The sequence below is a fragment of the Phocoena phocoena genome, chromosome 1 (genome assembly GCF_963924675.1).
Source record: "Phocoena phocoena chromosome 1, mPhoPho1.1, whole genome shotgun sequence".
NCBI classification, from domain to species: Eukaryota; Metazoa; Chordata; class Mammalia; order Artiodactyla; family Phocoenidae; genus Phocoena; species Phocoena phocoena.
The window spans coordinates 168,291,025-168,310,779 of record NC_089219.1 but is presented as its reverse complement, the minus strand read 5'-3'; the positions used below and the strand labels follow the sequence as shown (position 1 = coordinate 168,310,779).

At 36.7% G+C, this 19,755-nt stretch overlaps 1 protein-coding gene across 8 annotated transcripts in view; it reads left to right on the top strand.

Annotated features, from left to right (window-relative positions):
- MARK1 (microtubule affinity regulating kinase 1) overlaps positions 1–19,755 on the top strand; it is a 142,362-nt gene that overhangs the window by 64,913 nt on the left and 57,694 nt on the right. For 3 of the 8 annotated variants that reach the window (XM_065883778.1, XM_065883754.1, XM_065883762.1), the window contains exons 1-2: positions 12,916–13,041; positions 14,317–14,370. Coding sequence is in view for 1 of the 8 variants with exons in the window: in XM_065883718.1 (XP_065739790.1) it covers positions 12,838–13,041; positions 14,317–14,370 (258 nt within the window). In the remaining 7 variants the exon portion in view is untranslated. Of the gene's footprint in view, positions 1–12,837; positions 13,042–14,316; positions 14,371–19,755 lie in introns of those variants that run through there. The other 5 variants (XM_065883737.1, XM_065883728.1, XM_065883718.1 and 2 more) reach the window with 4 other exon arrangements.

Below are 19,755 nucleotides of genomic sequence, written 5' to 3'. Positions count from 1 at the left end.
CTATTATAAATAGAGCTGCAATGAACACTGTGGTACATGACTCTTTTTGAATTATGGTTTTCTCAGGGTATATGCCCAGTAGTGGGATTGCTGGGTCGAATGGTAAGGAACCTCCATACTGTTCTCCATAGTGGCTGTATCAATTTACATTCTCACCAACAGTGCAAGAGGGTTCCCTTGTCTCCACACCCTCTCCAGCATTTATTGTTTGTAGACTTTCTGATGATTGCCATTCTGACTGGTGTGAGGTGTTACCTCACTGTAGTTTTGATTTGCATTTCTCAAATGATTAGTGATGTTGAGCATCCTTTCGTGTGTTTGTTGGCAATCTGTATATCTTCTTTGGAGAAATGTCTATTTAGGTCTTCTGCCCATTTTTGGATTGGGTTGTTTGTTTTTTTGATACTGAGCAGCACGAGCTGCTTGTATATTTTGGAGATTAATCCTTTGCCAATTGCTTCGTTTGCAAATATTTTCTCCCATTCTGAGGGTTGTCTTTTCATCTTGTTTATGGTTTCCTTTGCTGTGCAAAACGTTTTAAGTTTCATTAGGTCCCATTTGTTTATTTTTGTTTTCATTTACATTTCTCTAGGAGGTGGGTCAAAAAGGATCTTGCTGTGATTTATGTCATAGAGTGTTCTGCCTATGTTTTCCTCTAAGAGTTTTATAGTGTCTGGCCTTACATTTAGGTCTTTAATCCATTTTGAGTTTATTTTTGTGTATGGTGTTGCTGAGTGTTCTAATTTCATTCTTTTACATGTAGCTGTCCAGTTTTCCCAGCACCACTTATTGAAGAGGCTGTCTTTACTGTATACTCTTGTCTCTTTTATCAAAGATAAGGTGACCATATGTGCATGGATTTATTTCTGGGCTTTCTATCCTGTTCCATTGATCTGTATTTCTGTTTTTGTACCAGTACCATACTGTCTTGATTACTGTAACTTTGTAGTATAGTCTGAAATCCATGAGCCTGATGACTCCAGCTCCATTTTTCTTTCTCAAGATTGTTTTGGCTATTTGGGGTCTTTTGTATTTGTATACAAATTGTGCAAATTTTTGTTCTAGTTCTGTGAAAAATGCTGTTGGTAGTTTGATAGGGATTGCATTGAATCTGTAGATTGCTTTGGGTAGTACAGTCATTTACACGACGTTGATTCTTCCAATCCAAGAACATAGTATATCTCTCCATCTGTATGTATCCTCTTTAATATCTTTCATCAGTGTCTTATAGTTTTCTGCATACAGGTCTTTTGTCTCCTTAAGTAGGTTTATTCCTAGGTATTTTTTTCTTTTTGTTGCAATGGTAAATGAGAGTGTTTCCTTAATTTCTCTTTCAGATTTTTCATCATTAGTGTACAGGAATGCAAGAGATTTCTGTGTGTTAATTTTGTATCCTGCTACTTTACCAAATTCATTGATTAGCTCTAGTAGTTTTCTGGTAGCATCTTTAGGATTCTCTGTGTATACTATCAGATCATCTACAAACAGTGACAGTTTTACTTCTTTTCTGATTTGGATTCCTTTTATTTGTTTTTCTTCTCTGACTGCTGTGGCTAAAACTTCCAAAACTATTATGAATAATAGTGTTGAGAGTGGACAGCCTTGTCTTGTTCCTGGTCTTAGTGGAAATGGTTTCAGTTTTTCACCATTGAGAACAATGGCCATGGGTTTGTCATATATGGCCTTTATTATGTTGAGGTAAGTTCCCTCTATGCCTACTTTCTGAAGGTTTTTTTTTTTTTTTTTTAACATCTTTATTGGGGTATAATTGCTTTACAATCGTGTGTTAGTTTCTGCTTTATAACAAAGTGAATCAGTTATACATATACATATGTTCCCATATGTCTTCCCTCTTGCGTCTCCCTCCCTCCCACCCTCCCTATCCCACCCCTCCAGGCTGTCACAAAGCACCGAGCCAATATCCTCTGAAGGGTTTTTTATCATAAATTGGTGTTGAATTTTGTCAAAGCTTTTTCTGCATCTGTTGAGATGATCATATGGTTTTTCTCCTTCAATTTGTTAATATGGTTTATCACATTGATTGATTTGCGTATATTGAAGAATCCATGCATTCCTGGGATAAACCCCACTTGATCATGGTGTATGATCCTTTTAATGTGCTGTTGGATTCTGTTTGCTAGTATTTTGTTGAGGATTTTTGCATCTATGTTCATCAGTGTTATTGGCCTGTAGTTTTCTTTCTTGGTGACATCTTTGTCTGGTTTGGGATCAGGGTGATGGTGGCCTCGCAGAATGAGTTTGGGAGTGTTCCTCCCTCTGCTATATTTTGGAAGAGTTTGAGAAGGATAGGTGTTAGCTCTTATCTAAATGTCTGATAGAATTCGCCTGTGACGCCATCTGGTCCTGGGCTTTTGTTTGTTGGAAGATTTTTAGTCACAGTCTCAATTTCAGTGCTTGTGATTGGTCTGTTTATATTTTCTATTTTTTCCTGGTTCTGTTTTGGAAGGTTGTAGTTTTCTAAGAATTTGTCCATTTCTTCCAGGTTGTCCATTTTATTGGCATATAGTTGCTTGTAGTAATCTCTCATGATCCTTTGTATTTCTGCAGTGTCATTTGTTGCTTCTCGTTTTTCATTTCTAATTCTGTTGATTTGAGTCTTCTGCCTTTTTTTCTGATGAGTCTGGCTAATGAGGTATGCCCATAAAGTGCTGTAGGAACACAGGGAAAAGAATCCACAGGGCTTCCGTTTTGAGTAAGTATTCTTTTTTCTGCTGTGTAAGTTTTGGACACTCATAAAACTACTCTTCTCACTCACGTGCAACTCACCACTGCACTATTTAAAAAGAAATTTCACCTTGAACACTGAAATTGGGGAATGAAGGAGGCATTATCGTATGATAACATAATAAAGGAAGCATACCATTTGAGAGAATTTTTCTGACAATTAAACTCATTTATTGCCGGGTTCCTTATGAAATAGGCATTAATCATTATTAATGATATTTTCATTTCCGTCATGCGTTTGTACAGCATGTAGATATTCTTTAAGTTGTTCTTTGACAAGCCAAAGTTGTCAATATCTGTGTGCAGTTTTCCAGTAAGGTAATTAATTTGATATGTAGAGCTTTAAAGATCTGGAAAAGGGTCCTTGACATGGAGTCTGTGAACTGTGTGCTTCAAGAAATCTGTAACCCACCTTAAATTAATAGTGTGTTCAGATCTTCCTTACCCTTACTGTGTTTTGAGTGAAATTCTTTAAACTATTGAGAGTGTTGTTAAAATCTCCAATCGTAGTTGTGGATTTGTGTATTTTTTCCCTTTTCTGTTTTTGTTTACTGAAACTTGGTTATTAGGCACATACATATTTAGGATTGTTATAGCTTCCTAATGAATTGACCCTTGTATCGTTATGAAATGTGTGTCTTTATTTTGTTAGTACTCCTTGTATTGAAGCTTATTTTGTCTGATATTATTATAGCTTTTCTAGCTCTCTTTTGCTTACTGTTTGCATTAGTATGTCTTTTTCCATAATTTTACTTTCAATCTATCTGTATATTCATACTTAAAGTATGTCTTTTAATTTAAAAATTCATTTAATCCTTTCTTTGAATTGAAATTTTTATTTACATTAAATATAATTTTTGATGTTTGATGTCTTTAATTTTGCTCTTTTGTTTTTTTGTTACATCTGTTCTTGTTTTTGTTGGTGGTGTTCCTCTCTTTTTTTCTTTCTTGTCTACTTTTGAGTTAATCAGATATTTTCTAGTATTCTATTTTAATTCCTCTGTTGACTTACCAATGCCTCTGTATCTTTTCCAGTGCATTTTCCCCCAGTGGTTGCTCTAGAGATTACAGAACGCACCCACATATTTTTGCAGTCTACATAGGGTGGTATTGTACCAGTTCAGATAAAATGTTAGAATCTTATAAGAATCTTTTAATTCCACTGACCTTTGTGCTTTTGTTTTCACATATATTACATCTGCTTATGTTATAAAATTCACAGTATGGTGTTATACATTTTTGCTTTAAATAGTCATATGTCTTTTAAAGAAATTAAGAGATGAAAAAATACATGCTGTTTTATATTTACCCACATATTTATCATTTCCAGAGCTCTTTTTTCCTTTCTGTAGATTCAGCTTACCATCTATGGTCACTTCCCTTTGGCTGGAAAAATTATCCTTTGCATTTTGTATAGCGTATGTCTTCTGGCAGCAGATTCTTTCAGTTCTTGTTCATCTAAAAATGTCTTTATTTTGTCTTTATTTTATTACTTTTTTTATTGAAGTATAGTTGATTTACAATAGTTGCCTTCTTTTTTTTAAAGAATATTTTCACTGGGTAAAGGATATGGAGTTTCATTTGTTTTTTCTGCAGCACATCTAAAAACGTCCATTGTCACCTGAGCACCAGTTTTTTTAATAAGAAGTGAACTATCATTTGTATTGTCATTCCTTTGTATGTATTGTGTTGTTTTTCCCTGACTCCTTTTAGGTATTTTTTTCCCCCTCTATACATGGATTTTAGCAGTTTGACTGTAATGTACCTACTTCTGGTTTTTTTTGAATTTATCTGGCTTGGAGTTCACAGTTTGGGTGAATTATATGACCATTATTAATTACATCAAGTCAGTTTTTCTTCCTCATTTCCTTCGTATTCTTTCTGTAGTACCCCATTTACAAATGTGTTAGTCTGTGTGATATTGACTCAGAGATCATAGGGGCACTCACTTCATTTTTGTTTAATCTTCTCAGTTCTGTAGATTGGCTAATTATTCTTCTCAGTTCTTCAGACTGGCTAATTTTTATTCATTTGTCTTCAAGTTCACTGACTCTTTCTCCTTTGCAGTCTACTGTAAGCCTTTCCAGTGAATTGTTCTTTTTAGGTATTGTACTTTCAGTTCTAGAATTTCTATTTGCTTCTTTACTATAGTTTCCATTTCTCTGCTGATATTTTCCATCTGTTTGAATTTTCCAATCATATTTTACTTTACTTTTAGAAACGTATGTATCATAACTGCTTTAAAGTTCTTGCCTGTTGTCCAACTTCCAGAACATCTTGGTGTGTATTTCTGTTGACTGCTGTTTCTCTTAACAGTCTCATTCTCCTGTTCCATTGCGTATCTAGTAAGTTTTGGTTATACATTGGGCATTGTTGATAATACTTTACAGAGACTCCGGATTTAGTTATCTTCCTCTAAAAAGTGTTGATTTGGCAGGAAGTTAATTTGGCTTAACTCAGACTTCAAATTTAGCCTTCCCTTCCCTACAGTGGGCAACAGCCAAATCTTTATTTCCTTAACTTTCTAGCTGTCTCCTTGTGACATGTTCCTTGGAGTTTCTCTTGCTCACATTTGGTTTAGGGCTCAATAAAGAACCTGTAGTTTATATATATAAAGATTTCAGAGTTTTATTCTTTGTGACTTTATTTTTGCCAGTTTCCTTTTACACTCTCCAGTCAATTTTTTTTAGCCCCCAGCTCCATCCTCTGACTCCTTTAGCCAGTAAGACTGTTGCTTTGTGCTTAAATTTCAGTCACTAGGAATAGGTGGACCAGAGTTTGCCCCCAGGTAGAGACTGTAAAACTAAAAATTTCACCCTATTTGGTTCCCTTTTTACAAAGATCAGTCTCCCTTCAGTTTTTGCCTGCTTTTTGTGGCTCTTCCAGGCCACGAAACAATTGTTCTTAATATTTTGTCTAGAGATTGTATTTTTATCTGCTGATAGGTTAGTCAGATACAAATTATTCATCCATTATTGGAAGCATAATTTCCCTACTTTTTAATAAATGACTTTGAGAAATAGAAATTTGGTTATTGATTCTAAATTGTCATGGCCTGTAATGGTGCTATCAGCTGACCAAAGAGTAGTTGTGGTGTGCAAAAGCAGCATGTTCCAGAGTCCTGGGCCGTGAGCTGTGGCATCCCTAACTTCAGGTCTAATACATGATATGGCTAATCAGGAACATTTGAATACTCAGTCACCCAGTAGATTCAGTGGCTGTTATAAAAGATCATGGTTTACTTTGATATTAGAGTAAGCTTGAATAAATTGATATGGTTTTACAAAAATAAAACCATGATGCTAACCATAGCTGAGAATAATGAACCATATTTATTCACTGTTCAATAATTTGGAGAGCGTTTGTTTTCTTTCTCTTTTTAGTATCCCCCTCAGTCAGTATCGCCTTTTCGAGTGTGGCCAGAGGACATTCACAAAGGAGAAAATCTAAATCCATTTTGAGAATTAATAGGTTTTCTTATCCTCTGGTACATGTTTGCTCCTTCTTCATGGTTGGAAAATACCTATCCTCAACTTGAAAAAAATGTTCAAGGGATCAAGATGAGTAGAATTTGGGGGAGTGTGTTTATGCGTACACACACACGGGAAGAGACAACAGATAAATGTCATTTTATTTTTCAACTTAGATGTTTCAAAGGGAAAGGTGAATGTGAAGTGCTTATTTTTGCAAGGAATTACTTGCAAATTAATATCTCCAGCCCAGACCTCTGTTGATTTCTAGACTCGTTCATTTCATTCAGGCCTCTTCTTAAATGTCATCTCATCAGATGATCAGTTCCTTACCCTCCCTGGTTTCTCTTTTTATACCATGAACCACTGGTTGGCATTTTATCTCTTTATTGGTTTGCATACGTATTACCCTTCTCTCTTCCTTTTACCTCTCCCTCTGCTAAAATGTAAACTTTATGAGGACCGGGACTTTTTATATTTAGATTTCTCTCAATTCTCTGGCACTGTAGGATATGCGTATAGTAGGTCAAAGTAAATTTTTGTTGATTGAATGAGTGAGTAAACGAATCACTGAGTAGTGAGATGGGAGATATAGTTCAAAAACTAAGATGAAGCCAGAGGCTTTGGAGTTCCTTTGTTGACTTTCTGTTGACTCAGCGTTCCCAGACTCCATGGTGAGTGCCCTGTGGGAGAGTGCTTCCTACTCACTTGTCGCTAATTCTGGGTCTGGGGAGAGGTAGTACTTGTCCTTTTTAATATCTGATTTGACAATCATTGATGGATAGTGAAAATAATAAAAAGAAATAAACCTTATCCAAGCAGGTGAGGGAACATGTGGAAAAATATCTTCCTTGCCTAGGGAAAATACCTAAGTGTAATACATCCTTGTGGGAGGATCTGAGTTTAGCAATTAAAATTGGGACCTAATTTCAAGGTATATTTACCTATGGCATGAATACAATGAGCAAAATTGTGGAAGTTTAGATGCTGATTGACTTCTAAGGTGCCTGTTTTGCTTTGATTTTGTAAGCCACATTCAGTTTGCCCTGAACTTTGTAATCTCCAGGCTACTTTCCGGTTTTAACAACAAAGTCAGAAAAGTTTAATCAATTAAAAAGCTGCACCCAAAATAAAAAGTTTTCCTTTGGGCTTCCCTGGTGGCGCAGTGGTTGAGAGTCCGCCTGCTGATGCAGGGGACACGGGTTCGTGCCCCGGTCCGGGAAGATCCCACATGCTGCGGAGCAGCTGGGCCCATGAGCCATGGCCGCTGAGCCTGCGCATCCGGAGCCTGTGCTCTGCAACGGAAGACACCACAACAGTGAGGGGCCCACGTACTGCAAAAAAAAAAAAAAAAAAAAGTTTTCCTTTTACTTGCACTTAGAGCATAAACCATCTCATTTTTCAAAAATAGGACAACCATCTCTATTTCCTCAGAATTCCAGCTATTTGGCTAACTCTACTCACTATGTAGTTTAAATGAAATGAATGCCAGTTTTCTTTTTGATATGTGACTAGTGTGGTCAATATTATTCCTGGGAGTTGGTAACTTTATAGATGACCGTTACACTAGCAATGTTAGGAATAGCATAAAATATGTCCAGTACTTTTTTGTTTTCTTTTGCTTTTGAAATTTTTTATCCAGAGTAAAGCACATGAAGGTAGAAGCTCCATAAGGATCACAACCCACCCCAACATACACATATATGCACTTTAATTGATATTTATGTAGAACCTGGCATTAACTAGAAGGGTCAGGGTCTAATGGTACATAACCTCTCTGAGCTACTATTTTCCCTATCTCTAAAACAGGTCATCAGGGACTTCCCTGGTGGCACAGTGGTTAGAAATCCGCCTGCCAATGCAGGGGACAAGGGTTCGATCCCTGGTCCAGGAAGATCCCACATGCCATGGAGCAACTGAGCCCGCGTGCCACAACTACTGAAGCCCGCGCGCCTAGGGCCCGTGCTCCGCAACAAGAGAAGCCACCGCAATGAGAAGCCGTCGCACCACAACGAAGAGTAGCCCCCGCTCGCCACAACTAGAGAAAAGCCTGCGTGCAGCAACAAAGACCCAACGCAGCCAAAAATAAATAAATTAAATAAATAAATAAAACAGGTCATCATGGTATGCTTCTTGACAGAGCCGTTGTGAAGATTAGAAGAGGTAATGCATGTAAAACATCTAATACAGCTCTTAGCACACAGTAACCCTTCAGTAATTGATAGCTTTTTTTTTTTTTTTTTACCATTTTCCTTCTGGATAACTAGGGTATTGCCATTCTCATTTAGCAAAAAATTATGAAAATGGAAATCCTAGTCCCAGCTAGATTTTCTTTTGATCTAAACAGTTGTTTGATTCAGGCAAAAGAGAAGAACTACCTAGAAAGAAATTAGGTTGTGAGATAGAGATGTGGCTTATCTTTAATGGTTTCTTTTTTTATCATTTATTTGTTATTTGATTCATTCATGCATTCACTTATTCATTCATTACCTATTAGTAAGCAAGCTGCACCTGCTCTTGCCTTTTAAATCTGACTCTGTATGGTCAAATGTACAGGGCTTTATATCTGTAACTTAAACAGTTTGAATTCCAATAGTATTCAGTTGGACATCTGAATTTTCAAGATGTAGCCCTTTGAAAAGATGTCCCATATAACGTACCATTTTATTAGGTACGTTGCTTCTTTGAATTTACAGAGTATGATCTCACCTTGGGATTTTTCTATTTATTCATTTCACTGTCTGGATTGCTCTTCCCCTGTTTATCTAGCTCCTTTTCATCTTTCAGCTCCAGCTCAAATATCATTTATTCCATGTACTCTATCTTAGGTATCACTCACCCCAACTCCTTCCATAGTCATTCCTGTCACATCATCTCATTTTATTTCCTTTTTGCCCCCTATTACCAAGTATAGTTATTTTATTTTGGCTATTTGCATAGTCTTGTTTTCTTTCACTAGAATATAAGTTTCATGCTTCAGGATTTTTTCCGTCTACGAGTAGACTTCCAAAACTTTCTTTTCTATTTGACTTAGCCTGAGTTGTTTTCTGTTGCTTGCAGACAAGAAACCTGACTGATATTCGTACCAGGAGTGGTTGCAGGCAACAAACACTCAGAGAAATAGCAGAAATTTGGGATGAGTGTTCTGGTCTAGGAAATGGGGTATTTTTGTTTAGTGTAGTTTTAATTAACAAACAACTTACATGGTTCTTATTACATACTATTTACACCTTTACAGAAATTATTTTATCTGATCCTCAGAATGACTGTGAGGTAAGCTTTATTATTAGCTGCCTCTTACAGATTAGGAAACAGGCACGTAAAGGTTAAACAACTTGCCCAAGGATGCAGGGCTAGTGAGTAGCTATTTCATTTCAGTTGGTATTGAAGGCAGGGAAAATTCTAGTATTATTCAGGAACTGAAGTCTGGTATTCCATGGGATGCAGCTTTGAAGAACTAATGAGACCATTACCTATAATTACTTTGAATATGCTGTGTACTCAGGGCCAGCTTTAGGGTCATGTTGCCACTGCTACAGAAAAATGCAGGAGTTCAGTGTCTACTGGATTGAGTGGACAGCTTGAAGAAAGAAAATACAAGATCTGAATTTGTATTTTCAGCTAAAGATGCGGACTAAAACTTCCAGATATTATATAACTGAGCTCACATAATGTCTTATATCTGTCAGCCTTAGGGCTGAGATAGTTCTTATTAACACTATAAATTCAGCCCATGAACAGTAAACATTTAAAAATTAAACATTTTTTCCAGGTTTCCTATTTGAGAAAGAATCTATTGATCAGGAAGGGATGAGATCAGTTATCCCAAATTACCCTTCACAAAGTTTCTTCAAGGAAAGATTCTGCTCCCGAGTGGTGCCGTGGCAGTCCAAAGGAAAGATGAGGGTTTGAGGGGAAGAATATTTGTTTGGGTGGGTGTTTTATAATTAGAATGATATAATATAAAACATGTGCTATATATTCTATTTTAATTTCTAATTTAAGACTCATATAAATGCATTCTGTGTAAGTTGATTGGCTCTTAAAGTGGTCATGCTTAATGTTGAAAGTTAGGAAATCATATATATATATATTTTTTTTTTTTTTTTTTTGCGGTATGCGGGCCTCTCACTGTTGTGGCCTCTCGCGTTGCGGAGCACAGGCTCCGGACACGCAGGCTCAGCGGCCATGGCTCACGGGCCCAGCGGCTCCGCGGCACGTGGGATCTTTCCAGATCGGGGCACAAACCTGTGTCGCCTGCATCGGCAGGCGGACCCTCAACCACTGCGCCAACAGGGAAGCCCCACTCTGAACTCATTCTGTTGGCCAAAGCAAATCACATGACTGGATGCCCAAAGAGTGAGAACCATACCCTGTCCTCAGTGGGAGAACATTGGAAAGTTACCTGGCAAAGGTTGCAAAAATTTGGAGCTAATAATTCAGTCTGTCATAGTTTGGTTTATTTGAGGATAGACTCTGCAACCAGCATTGGGAGCTGGGTTACAACTCAAATACTTTAACTCATCCTGCTGTTACACGCATCAAAGACCTGGACAGCAAGGAATCATCATTCCTCAGAAGTCATTCTGAGTATAGGTGTCAGGGCACAAGGACCCTAAATTTCTTCAACTTAGCTAGTATGTATTTAGTGTCTTTTTTGTGCCTAACACCATATTAACTTCTGGGGCTTAAGGAGCTTTAGGTCTAACAGTGAAAACAGACCATGGACAGGACTTAAAAGGTGGTGTGATAGTTCAGTAACAGAAGTTTTTACTAGATATAAAGATAGCAACAGAAGAGAGGGGTAATCAACTCTGCTTTATGAAAAGGCATAGAAAGTTTGTTGAGAAGGAGATTAAATTTTGAGTGTTAGACAAATCCACAGTCCTTACAGAACAAGTTCAGGTAGAGAAGTATTTTTTGTAGGAAATATTATAGCAATCTGTTAACTGTTAGAAATTGATTATAGTTAAAATCTCTTGTTTATGCCCGGATAATAGGAAAGTCTCTGAGAGCCAATGAATAACTTTGTATTTACCACCTTCTTGCATTATTTACTGCAGTAGTTTTCAAACTTTGGCCTGCATCAGAATCACCTGGAGGACTTGTTCAAACACTGATTGCTGGATTCCACTGCCAGAGTTTCTTATTCAGTCGGTGTGGAATAGGGTCAGAGAATTTGCATTTGTAACATGTTCCCAGAGGATGCTGATGGTAGTGGTCCAGGGACAATACTTTGAGAACTATTGATTTATTGAATCTTTCCTATGTATCTGGCACTCTGCAATGTGGTGAGTATATAAAGGTAAAAAGAAAACGTCCCTGCCCTCAGATTGCTTGTGGTAGGGTGGCTGGGACAAAGAAGTGAATGTGTAATGACAGTGCAGTGGAATGGACGCTGAGATCCATGGAAGTACAGTTTTCTGTGGAAATACACCAGAAGGACACTAACTCAGACTGAGGCTGCAGGCTGCAAGTGTGTGTAAAACACAGAAAATCCTTTAACCCTGAGCTGAGTTTTTAAAAAAATCAGAAAGTAATAACAAGTAGAGAAACGACCGTGAGTCATGCTTTGCGTGAGGTTCGTAAATGGAGTCGTCTTCGAAGTTGCTTTTAAGAAATTTCTGATCAGAATTTTTTAGACAAGCTTTTGGTGGTGTAGGTGGGACAATGTATGTCTGAATTAGTTACTTTGCAAATAAAAATTATCCCCTTCTCTTGCTAATTTGTTCTACTCATCTTCAGCTATTGTTAAGATGCCAGTTAGATCAAGATGTTACATTCTATGTTTTCACAAAAAGAGCGAGAAATTTTATTTATGTCCGAATGCAGACAGAACTAGACAAGAGCAGGAACAATCAGAGCTTGGGAAGCAGGATTCCTTAGGCAGCTTTACCTGGGACTTGAGGTGCTGAGCCTGCAGGGGGAACAGAGTCAGCTACTCAATGCGATTGCGGGCTAGCGTGAGACGAGGAGACAAAGTGACATCTCTGCCTTGAGAAGGGCACTGAAGAGGAACGCAGTGGATGTTAGGTAATGGATTCAGGCCGGGCTGTAGATAGCTCCTGCTTGGACATGGTGAGGTGGTGAGGGGACTGGGCAGGAATTGATTAGAGGTGTACCTACAGTGGGAAGCTGCTAGGTCAGCTGGCCAAGTTATATGCCCAGCAAATGAAAGAGTGAACCCGACAAGTACTTGGGCTGGTTTGGAGAAACAGAGCCATACTCAGGAGGTTGTTTGCCTTGGCATTGAAGACGTTCTGCCATTTTAATGAAGCAATCTTGGATTGTGTTGTCCTCTCAACCCACAGGGGTAACACCCTTTCAGGAGTAATGGTCTTTGGGGTTCCTGGCTATCTAACCAGTTGTATTTGTTTTAAATCAAAAGCATATACCTAAAGTTATGTAGAACATTTCGTTTTAAATGGTTATATTCCCACTGGCAAAGGGAACTAAAGTCAAGTAGAAATTATGAACAGAATGCTCAAAATGTTTTAAAATCGTGTAGTACAACCTATTTTCATTGGAGATGAATTACTGATGAAAATTGTTTGTAGTTTTTTAAACTATCCTTTTATAATGTAGCTTAATTAACCGTGAAACCTTGTAACCTTTTTCTCAGCATACATCTGTGGATGGATATACTGAACCCCATATCCAGCCAACCAAATCCAGTAGCAGACAGAACATCCCTCGGTGTAGAAACTCCATTACGTCAGCAACAGACGAACAGCCTCACATTGGAAATTACCGTTTACAAAAAACAATAGGGAAGGGAAATTTTGCCAAAGTGAAATTGGCAAGACATGTTCTAACTAGTAGAGAGGTAAGTTTTCATGATTCCTTTTAATATTTACTTAGACCTCTGCAGAGTCTAGTTACAAAAGCTTTCCTACAGCTGATTCTGGGAATAAGTACCAGTTGCAATGTGGTAAACACTGGGATATGTGTGAATGGAATGTATGTAGATAGAGTTATCTATACATGGCAGAGAAGAATTGTCCTTATGTATTAGCATCTCATAAATCAGCTGTGCTGCAGATGAGGTCTTCTCAGACTTCTGTCTTTCATTATACGGCTTCTGTAAAATTTTCTGATTTTTCCCTGACCCCGTGAACAGGGCTAGGATAACTTCTTCTTAATTACTGCTTACGCTGCAGTGAATACAGGAGCAGAAAATGAGGTTGTACGTGTGAAACTTATATAGTGTTATAAACCACTGTTACCTCAATAAAATTTTTTTTTAAATTACTGCTTGAGGTAAATTAGGTATAAATGTGTAGAAAGTCACCCACTAATTTTTATCTATTTAGAAACCACATTGAGCAAGTGTTATACAGATGTTTTTCTCAGATAATAAGAGAATCGGGTTTCTAAAATCCCATGTGTTTCAAATCAGATGTATTTATATAGCAAAATTTGTTTTTAAAATAATAATTAATATATTTAATAACATATAATGAAGACTAAAAATAGTTAAACATCTAACACTCTATAGTATATAATGTTTACTGGATCCAGTTAGGACATTATGAAAAATCTGTCATAAAATGTTTTTGTTAAGTTTCCATTTTGTTCTATACATAATATTATTGTCACATATGGTTAAATTGAGTCCTCTCTGTCCATTTTGACCCCAGGAGCTGTTGGGACACAGGCTGTATTAGACAGAGACTTAGAGGACATTTAAATCCGTTCTGTTAGTTTGCTGTAAGGAAGTTAGGGTGTCCAATCTCTCTACCCACATAATACTTAACTTACTAAAAGTTTATAAGCCTCTCCCCTCTGATAATTGTAACTTATCAAGATCATGAGTAAAAGATGAAGATACAGATGACTTTTACTTTAAAAGGGGAAACCTGGAATGACTTTAACAAAGGTGTAATTTCACTGACTCAGAATCAAATAGGTTAAAGACTTGGGTCAATAGAATATATTCTAAGGCTGCCTAATTATCAAAACTTTACCATCAAATTATGTGAACACCAAATACAGCTAAATTATATCTAGTTAGGGACGAAACAGAAGATGTTTTCCTTATAAATTTTATTCATTAAGATATATATTCTCAAATATATTTTAATGATTCTCTTTTTTTTAGGTTGCTGTGAAAATAATAGACAAAACTCAGCTAAATCCTACCAGTCTACAAAAGGTATTTAATTATTTTAATAGTAAGTAATTAGAATATGAGTTTATTAATTAATATATGATACTCTGTAAATTCAGTTATTCTAAACTTCCTGTTAGGTACAATACTACATTTCATCAATATATGAAGAAAAGATTTGATATAAAACATAATATTTACATTTAATAATATTTAAAAAATGTTTATCAAGTGTTTGAAAAATATCTGCTACTCAAATGCATGTACCATATCAGAGGAACTTATGTCTTTAATTCAGTAGAATAAAATTTTTCATATCAAATATTTTGAAGTAGTAAGGATTCTGCTTCGTTAAAAATCAACTCATGAGATACTGTTGTCCATAGGTGGGTTTCCTTTTATTGCTTCACTTGCTTTTGTTCCTTCTTCCACAAGAATTAGTCTTTCAACTAACTTACAATAAAAGATACGACCGTTTCTTCAAAGGGTGAAAATATAAAGCAGGAGAGGGACCAAAAAAAGCAGTTAGGATGGGGATTGACCTGGTAAAGCTGTTTCATGTTGCTTCATTAGTTATTTATGTGGGAAAATGTTCTCAGATGCACATACTAGTACTTTAAAAATGAAGCAAATATTTTAACATTTGTGTCATATATGTTTGTATATAGCTCACTATATAATACTTATATATAATATATATATAGTACATTATGATTTTTATTAGAATATAATGGGATCGTGGTCACATATGTAAGTGTGATGTATATAACTCTGGATTTCTAAAACAGAATTTTGTAAGAAAATTTTAGTATAGTATGTTTAACTGCACCTGCTGTGATTTTAATATTAAATTAAAAATTTAGGTCTGTGATATCAAGGCTTTCCACTTGTCTCAGTGCCAGATAACTCAGTTTATTTTATATATTTCTACTTAGAGATCTGTCTTTGCACTTACTGAGATTCCTTTTAAATTTGACAACCAATATAATTTTTCATAGCATTAGTATTTCTCATCTGTGAGAACATGAAAGATTTGCTGGATTTTTTTTCCTCTCTGAGTATGAGATAATATACTTTATTGGATGTTTTTTTGGAGAAACTTCCAGCGCCCATCTTTCATCTTTCTAAATCATGATTTAGTGGTATGCGTTATAAAAAGGCATCCTCCCTGGGCAGACGAGTTATCCAAAGATGCTGTGTTTTCCTGGACTAGAGCCACAGTGGGGCAAATTTTTGCCTGCCCTTCTCCTGGGAATCCTTTTACAATGCAGACCGCATACCAGCCCAGTGGCCCAGTCCATGGCCCACCTAGCCTTGTCACTTTTCCTAGGTTAATCTGTGGGTTACTCTGGTAAATTAAGTGGTTTTAAGTGACATTTAGAACTAGTCCAGGCCTGTTGTGCTCGTTGGAGGCACAGTAATGTGACCTCCGCTCTGTCTTTCCCAGGGGGTACCAGAGAAGGTTGTAGAACCAAAGTCACGCTTATTGAAACATGTGGACATGCAGACATGAAGGTGGACTGTCATTCAGATAAAAAATATACTTGTTGATGTAATTTCTGTTATAAATTCTGTTAATCTTGCTGATAAATTGTTGCTTTTCCAAACAGGCATATAAAAAATGGTGGCAATTTTGTTTTCTTTAATCTGTAAAAATAAAAGCAAAGGAAAGATTGAAATTTGCTAAATGTAGCCAGTACACTGTGTGTATTTGTTGTTTTCAAAATAATTTTTATTTGTGTTCATAGATTCGCTTTTTGTTGAAAGGTTTGAAAAAAACAGATTGAGGCTTGCTTAGTTTTCATGCATTGTAGAACGTTCAACATTTGGCCTTACGCATTGAATGCTGGGAGCATCTCCCAGTCAGTCATATCTAAAAAATGAAAATGTAGAAAACGGAATTAAAAGTAATCAATTTTTTTTCCTTAGCATTGACAGTCAAGTCCTATAGGTAAAAAATAGCAAAATGGCTCTCCATGTCTTAGGTATGCTTGTTAAAAGGCAGATAATGGCAGCACATACGTTTACAGTAAGGATTCATTTTAATCTCATCTCAACCCAAAAGTGTTCGGTTAAATCTTGTTCTGGACTTGGTCTGAATTTAAGCTGGTTCTTCCCCTCCTTTACTCTCTTTTGTGTATAACATATTTATAGGAAATATTAATTTCCTTTGTCAACATCAATGGTAGATAAAAGTAATCTAAATTTGATACCCCAACTGTTCCAAACTTCTAAAATATAAAGTTCTTAAAGACAGTTTGGTCTTTGGAATTGTTAAGCGTCTTTGGCTTCAACATTCTTTACGTCATATGCTCCTATTATTTGTATTACATATTTTAAATTAATGGAATCCAGTTTAATAAGTTTTCATAGTTTAAGAGCTATTTGATATACGTGCTGTATTTCCTTCTTCCTCTTTGGAGCATGACTCCCACCTCATATATTAGTGGTTTTTTAGGCTAGGGTCTATGAACTATACTCGTGATTCCTGGGGATCTTTTAAGCAACCTGTTACTGTTGGAGGAAAAGCAGAATGATGAAGCAGTTTTATTCCTAGTTCACATACTTGAAATGTAAGATTAGTTATCGTTTCCTCTGAAATTCCACCAAGTTTGAAACTTGGACACATTAGTTTATACACAGATGACAGAGTTTGTGTTAGCTCGTCTCAGATCGCAGTCACCAGGGTGCAGTTCATCTGTCTTCTGTGTATTGCTTGTTAATTTGCATTTTCTATTGTTTTACTGTGTTGCATTGTATTTCAAATTCACAAAAATAGCGTGGTGGTTCAGAAGTGATCTGCTGAATAGTAAAACCTGTAATGAAAACAGAAACAAGACTACTACAACTCATTAAATAATAAAGAGGAGTGCTGCATGCATCCCAGTTATAAAGAATGAAAATCCTTGTGACAGTGATTTTGCATAAGCAGGGCAAGTGTAAAAAAATTTCAGTAACCGACATCTGGAAATTAGGCTTAAGTGAATGATCCATTTACTGCTAGTGTCTAGTGTGTTACCTGTCGTGTAAAACGTTGTCAAATGGTGACCTAAGCCATTTATACTTTAGTGAGTTTGCAGATAAAGCCCAGAGACCTCTCTGGTAAGCTAGTTAAGTTTTCCAGAACATCTGCAAAATAATCTTTAACATGTTGATGAATTTGGTCACTAAAGGTAGAGCAGAGGACAGAACCATTGAAGCAATTCAAAATTACATTTCTTTTAGCAAATTATCAAGAAACCAAACTTGTAAAAGAAATCGTATAATTATTGAGAAATATTTTTGACCAAGGAGAAAGCAGGAGCTTCTTGGCAATATCCCTTAACAGATCTCTCTGTTGGACATAGGTTGAAGTACCAGTTACTCTCACATATGTGTGCTTGATAGCATATTTCACTTTGTAGCTGCACAAAACCACTTACACGTGCTGAGTACTTCTTCCATACAGTTCTTTTTATGTGTCTGGATCATTTGAAGGAAAAGTCTTGACCAATTCTTTTGTGGATCAGTGAAAACCTAAGTGAAAAGAGAAGGGTTAGCATTTAGTGAGCTGGGTTGTAGACTGCAGAAGTTGTCTTTGAATCATTACTGAATTTTTTAATATATATACTGCAAGGAATGATTCTGCTGTGTGAATAAATAAGATCATACCTAATGCCCAGTCACTCATTGCTTCATTCACCATGACATCTGTGGTCAGTAACATAACCTCTGATCTTGATTCGGTTTTAAAGGAATACTGAAAACAGGGACTATCATAAAATCTTGGCTATTGAAAGATGTTTCTTTAGCATACAGTGTGAAGAATTGGTGGGAAGTATATCTTTCACACTGAAATACAATGGATTTGAGAAGGAAGTTGTTCAAACAAGTTTCTTTTAAAAGGTGATATCAATAATGTTAATGTCTAGCTAAAATATCAACCGTTTAAATGTTGAAGATAAGATAACCAGATTTTCTGGAAAGACCAAACTGTATTTCAAGCAGTTCACTGACCAAAAATCTGACTTTTCTAAACCCTGTTTTCGCCCTCATTAGTTATTGGACAAAGGGTTCAATGACATATTATTGGGCAAGTTTAACATACAGATGTTACATCCAAATATGAAGAATACCTTCCAACGCAAGCATATCCAAAGAGTATATTAAGAACCGATTGTTATTACCCCTCAACTTGAAATTTCCAATCTTCTAACCTTTTAGTGTGATTAGATCAGCAGCCTAGAATTTGTCTGAGAGCTGGGCATAGTCTTCTTGGAGAAATGCTTTTGTAAGGTTGGATCCAGTTATTAATCTGAACGTCTCTGACACATCACCCAATGCTTTGTTCCTTCCCCCAATCAATGATTGTGACTTAGGATTTTTTTAAATTTAATAGAAATAAAAAGTAAAAAAAAAAAAGTAAAACTAGAAATGGAAACTGTCTTGTGGTTCAAGCTACACGTCGTGGAGCCCAGTACATGCGTTCATTAATTAATTCTTAATCTAACAAGTATTTATTGAAAGATTATATTTCTCCTTATGTTTTCCTCTGTGTTTTTGGCCCCTCCTTTTCTGTTTCCTTTTTTAATGTATTTATTTATTTATTTATGGCTGTGTTGGCTCTTCGTTTCTGTGCGTGGGCTTTCCCTAGTTGTGGCAAGCGGGGGCCACTCTCTGTTTCCTTTAAGTGGACTCATTGTCCTTTTTGTGGGCCACTCAGTGTTGGAGTTTCTCAAGACACGGTCCTAGGACTTCTCTTTCTGTATTCTCTTCCTAGGCTGTCTCAAAGGTAACTCTGGTTTAAATTACCACCGGTAGGCAAACTCACAAATTTATATCTTCAACTCAGACCTCCCCTACGTTTGCTTGTAATCCCTCCAAGATAACCCAAGCTTATTATGTCCAAAACTGAACTCATGATCTCCACCCCACCTGCTTGGTACATTGCCCACCTAGTGCCCTTCCAGTGTCCTCTCTCAGTGAATGACACTGTCCCCAAGTTGTGCAAGTCAGAAACCTCAGAGTTATCCTTGACCCCTCCCTTTCCTTCCTTCTCACCATCTAGTCTGACCTTGAGTTGTGCTGATTTTATTTCTTACATATCTTTTGAGAATGTTTGCTTTTGTCTTTTTCCGTCATGATCCTCTAGGCAGCACTACTATTATCTCTCCCTTGGACTACCCCAGTAGCCTTATAACCTGTCTTTCTGCACTTTGCATCCCTGCGTGCGTGCGCGCACACACGCACACACACACGGGTGCACACGCACACACACACGGGTGCACACACACACAGTTTAAAAAGTCATCAAAGATGCAGAATATGTCTGATTATGTTATCCTTCTATTTAAGCTTTTAGTTGGCTTTCCCTGTTTTTTGTAGTCTAGAAATCAATTTCATTAACATGGTGTACAGGCCCTACTTTGTTCCTCCACCCCATGGTCCACC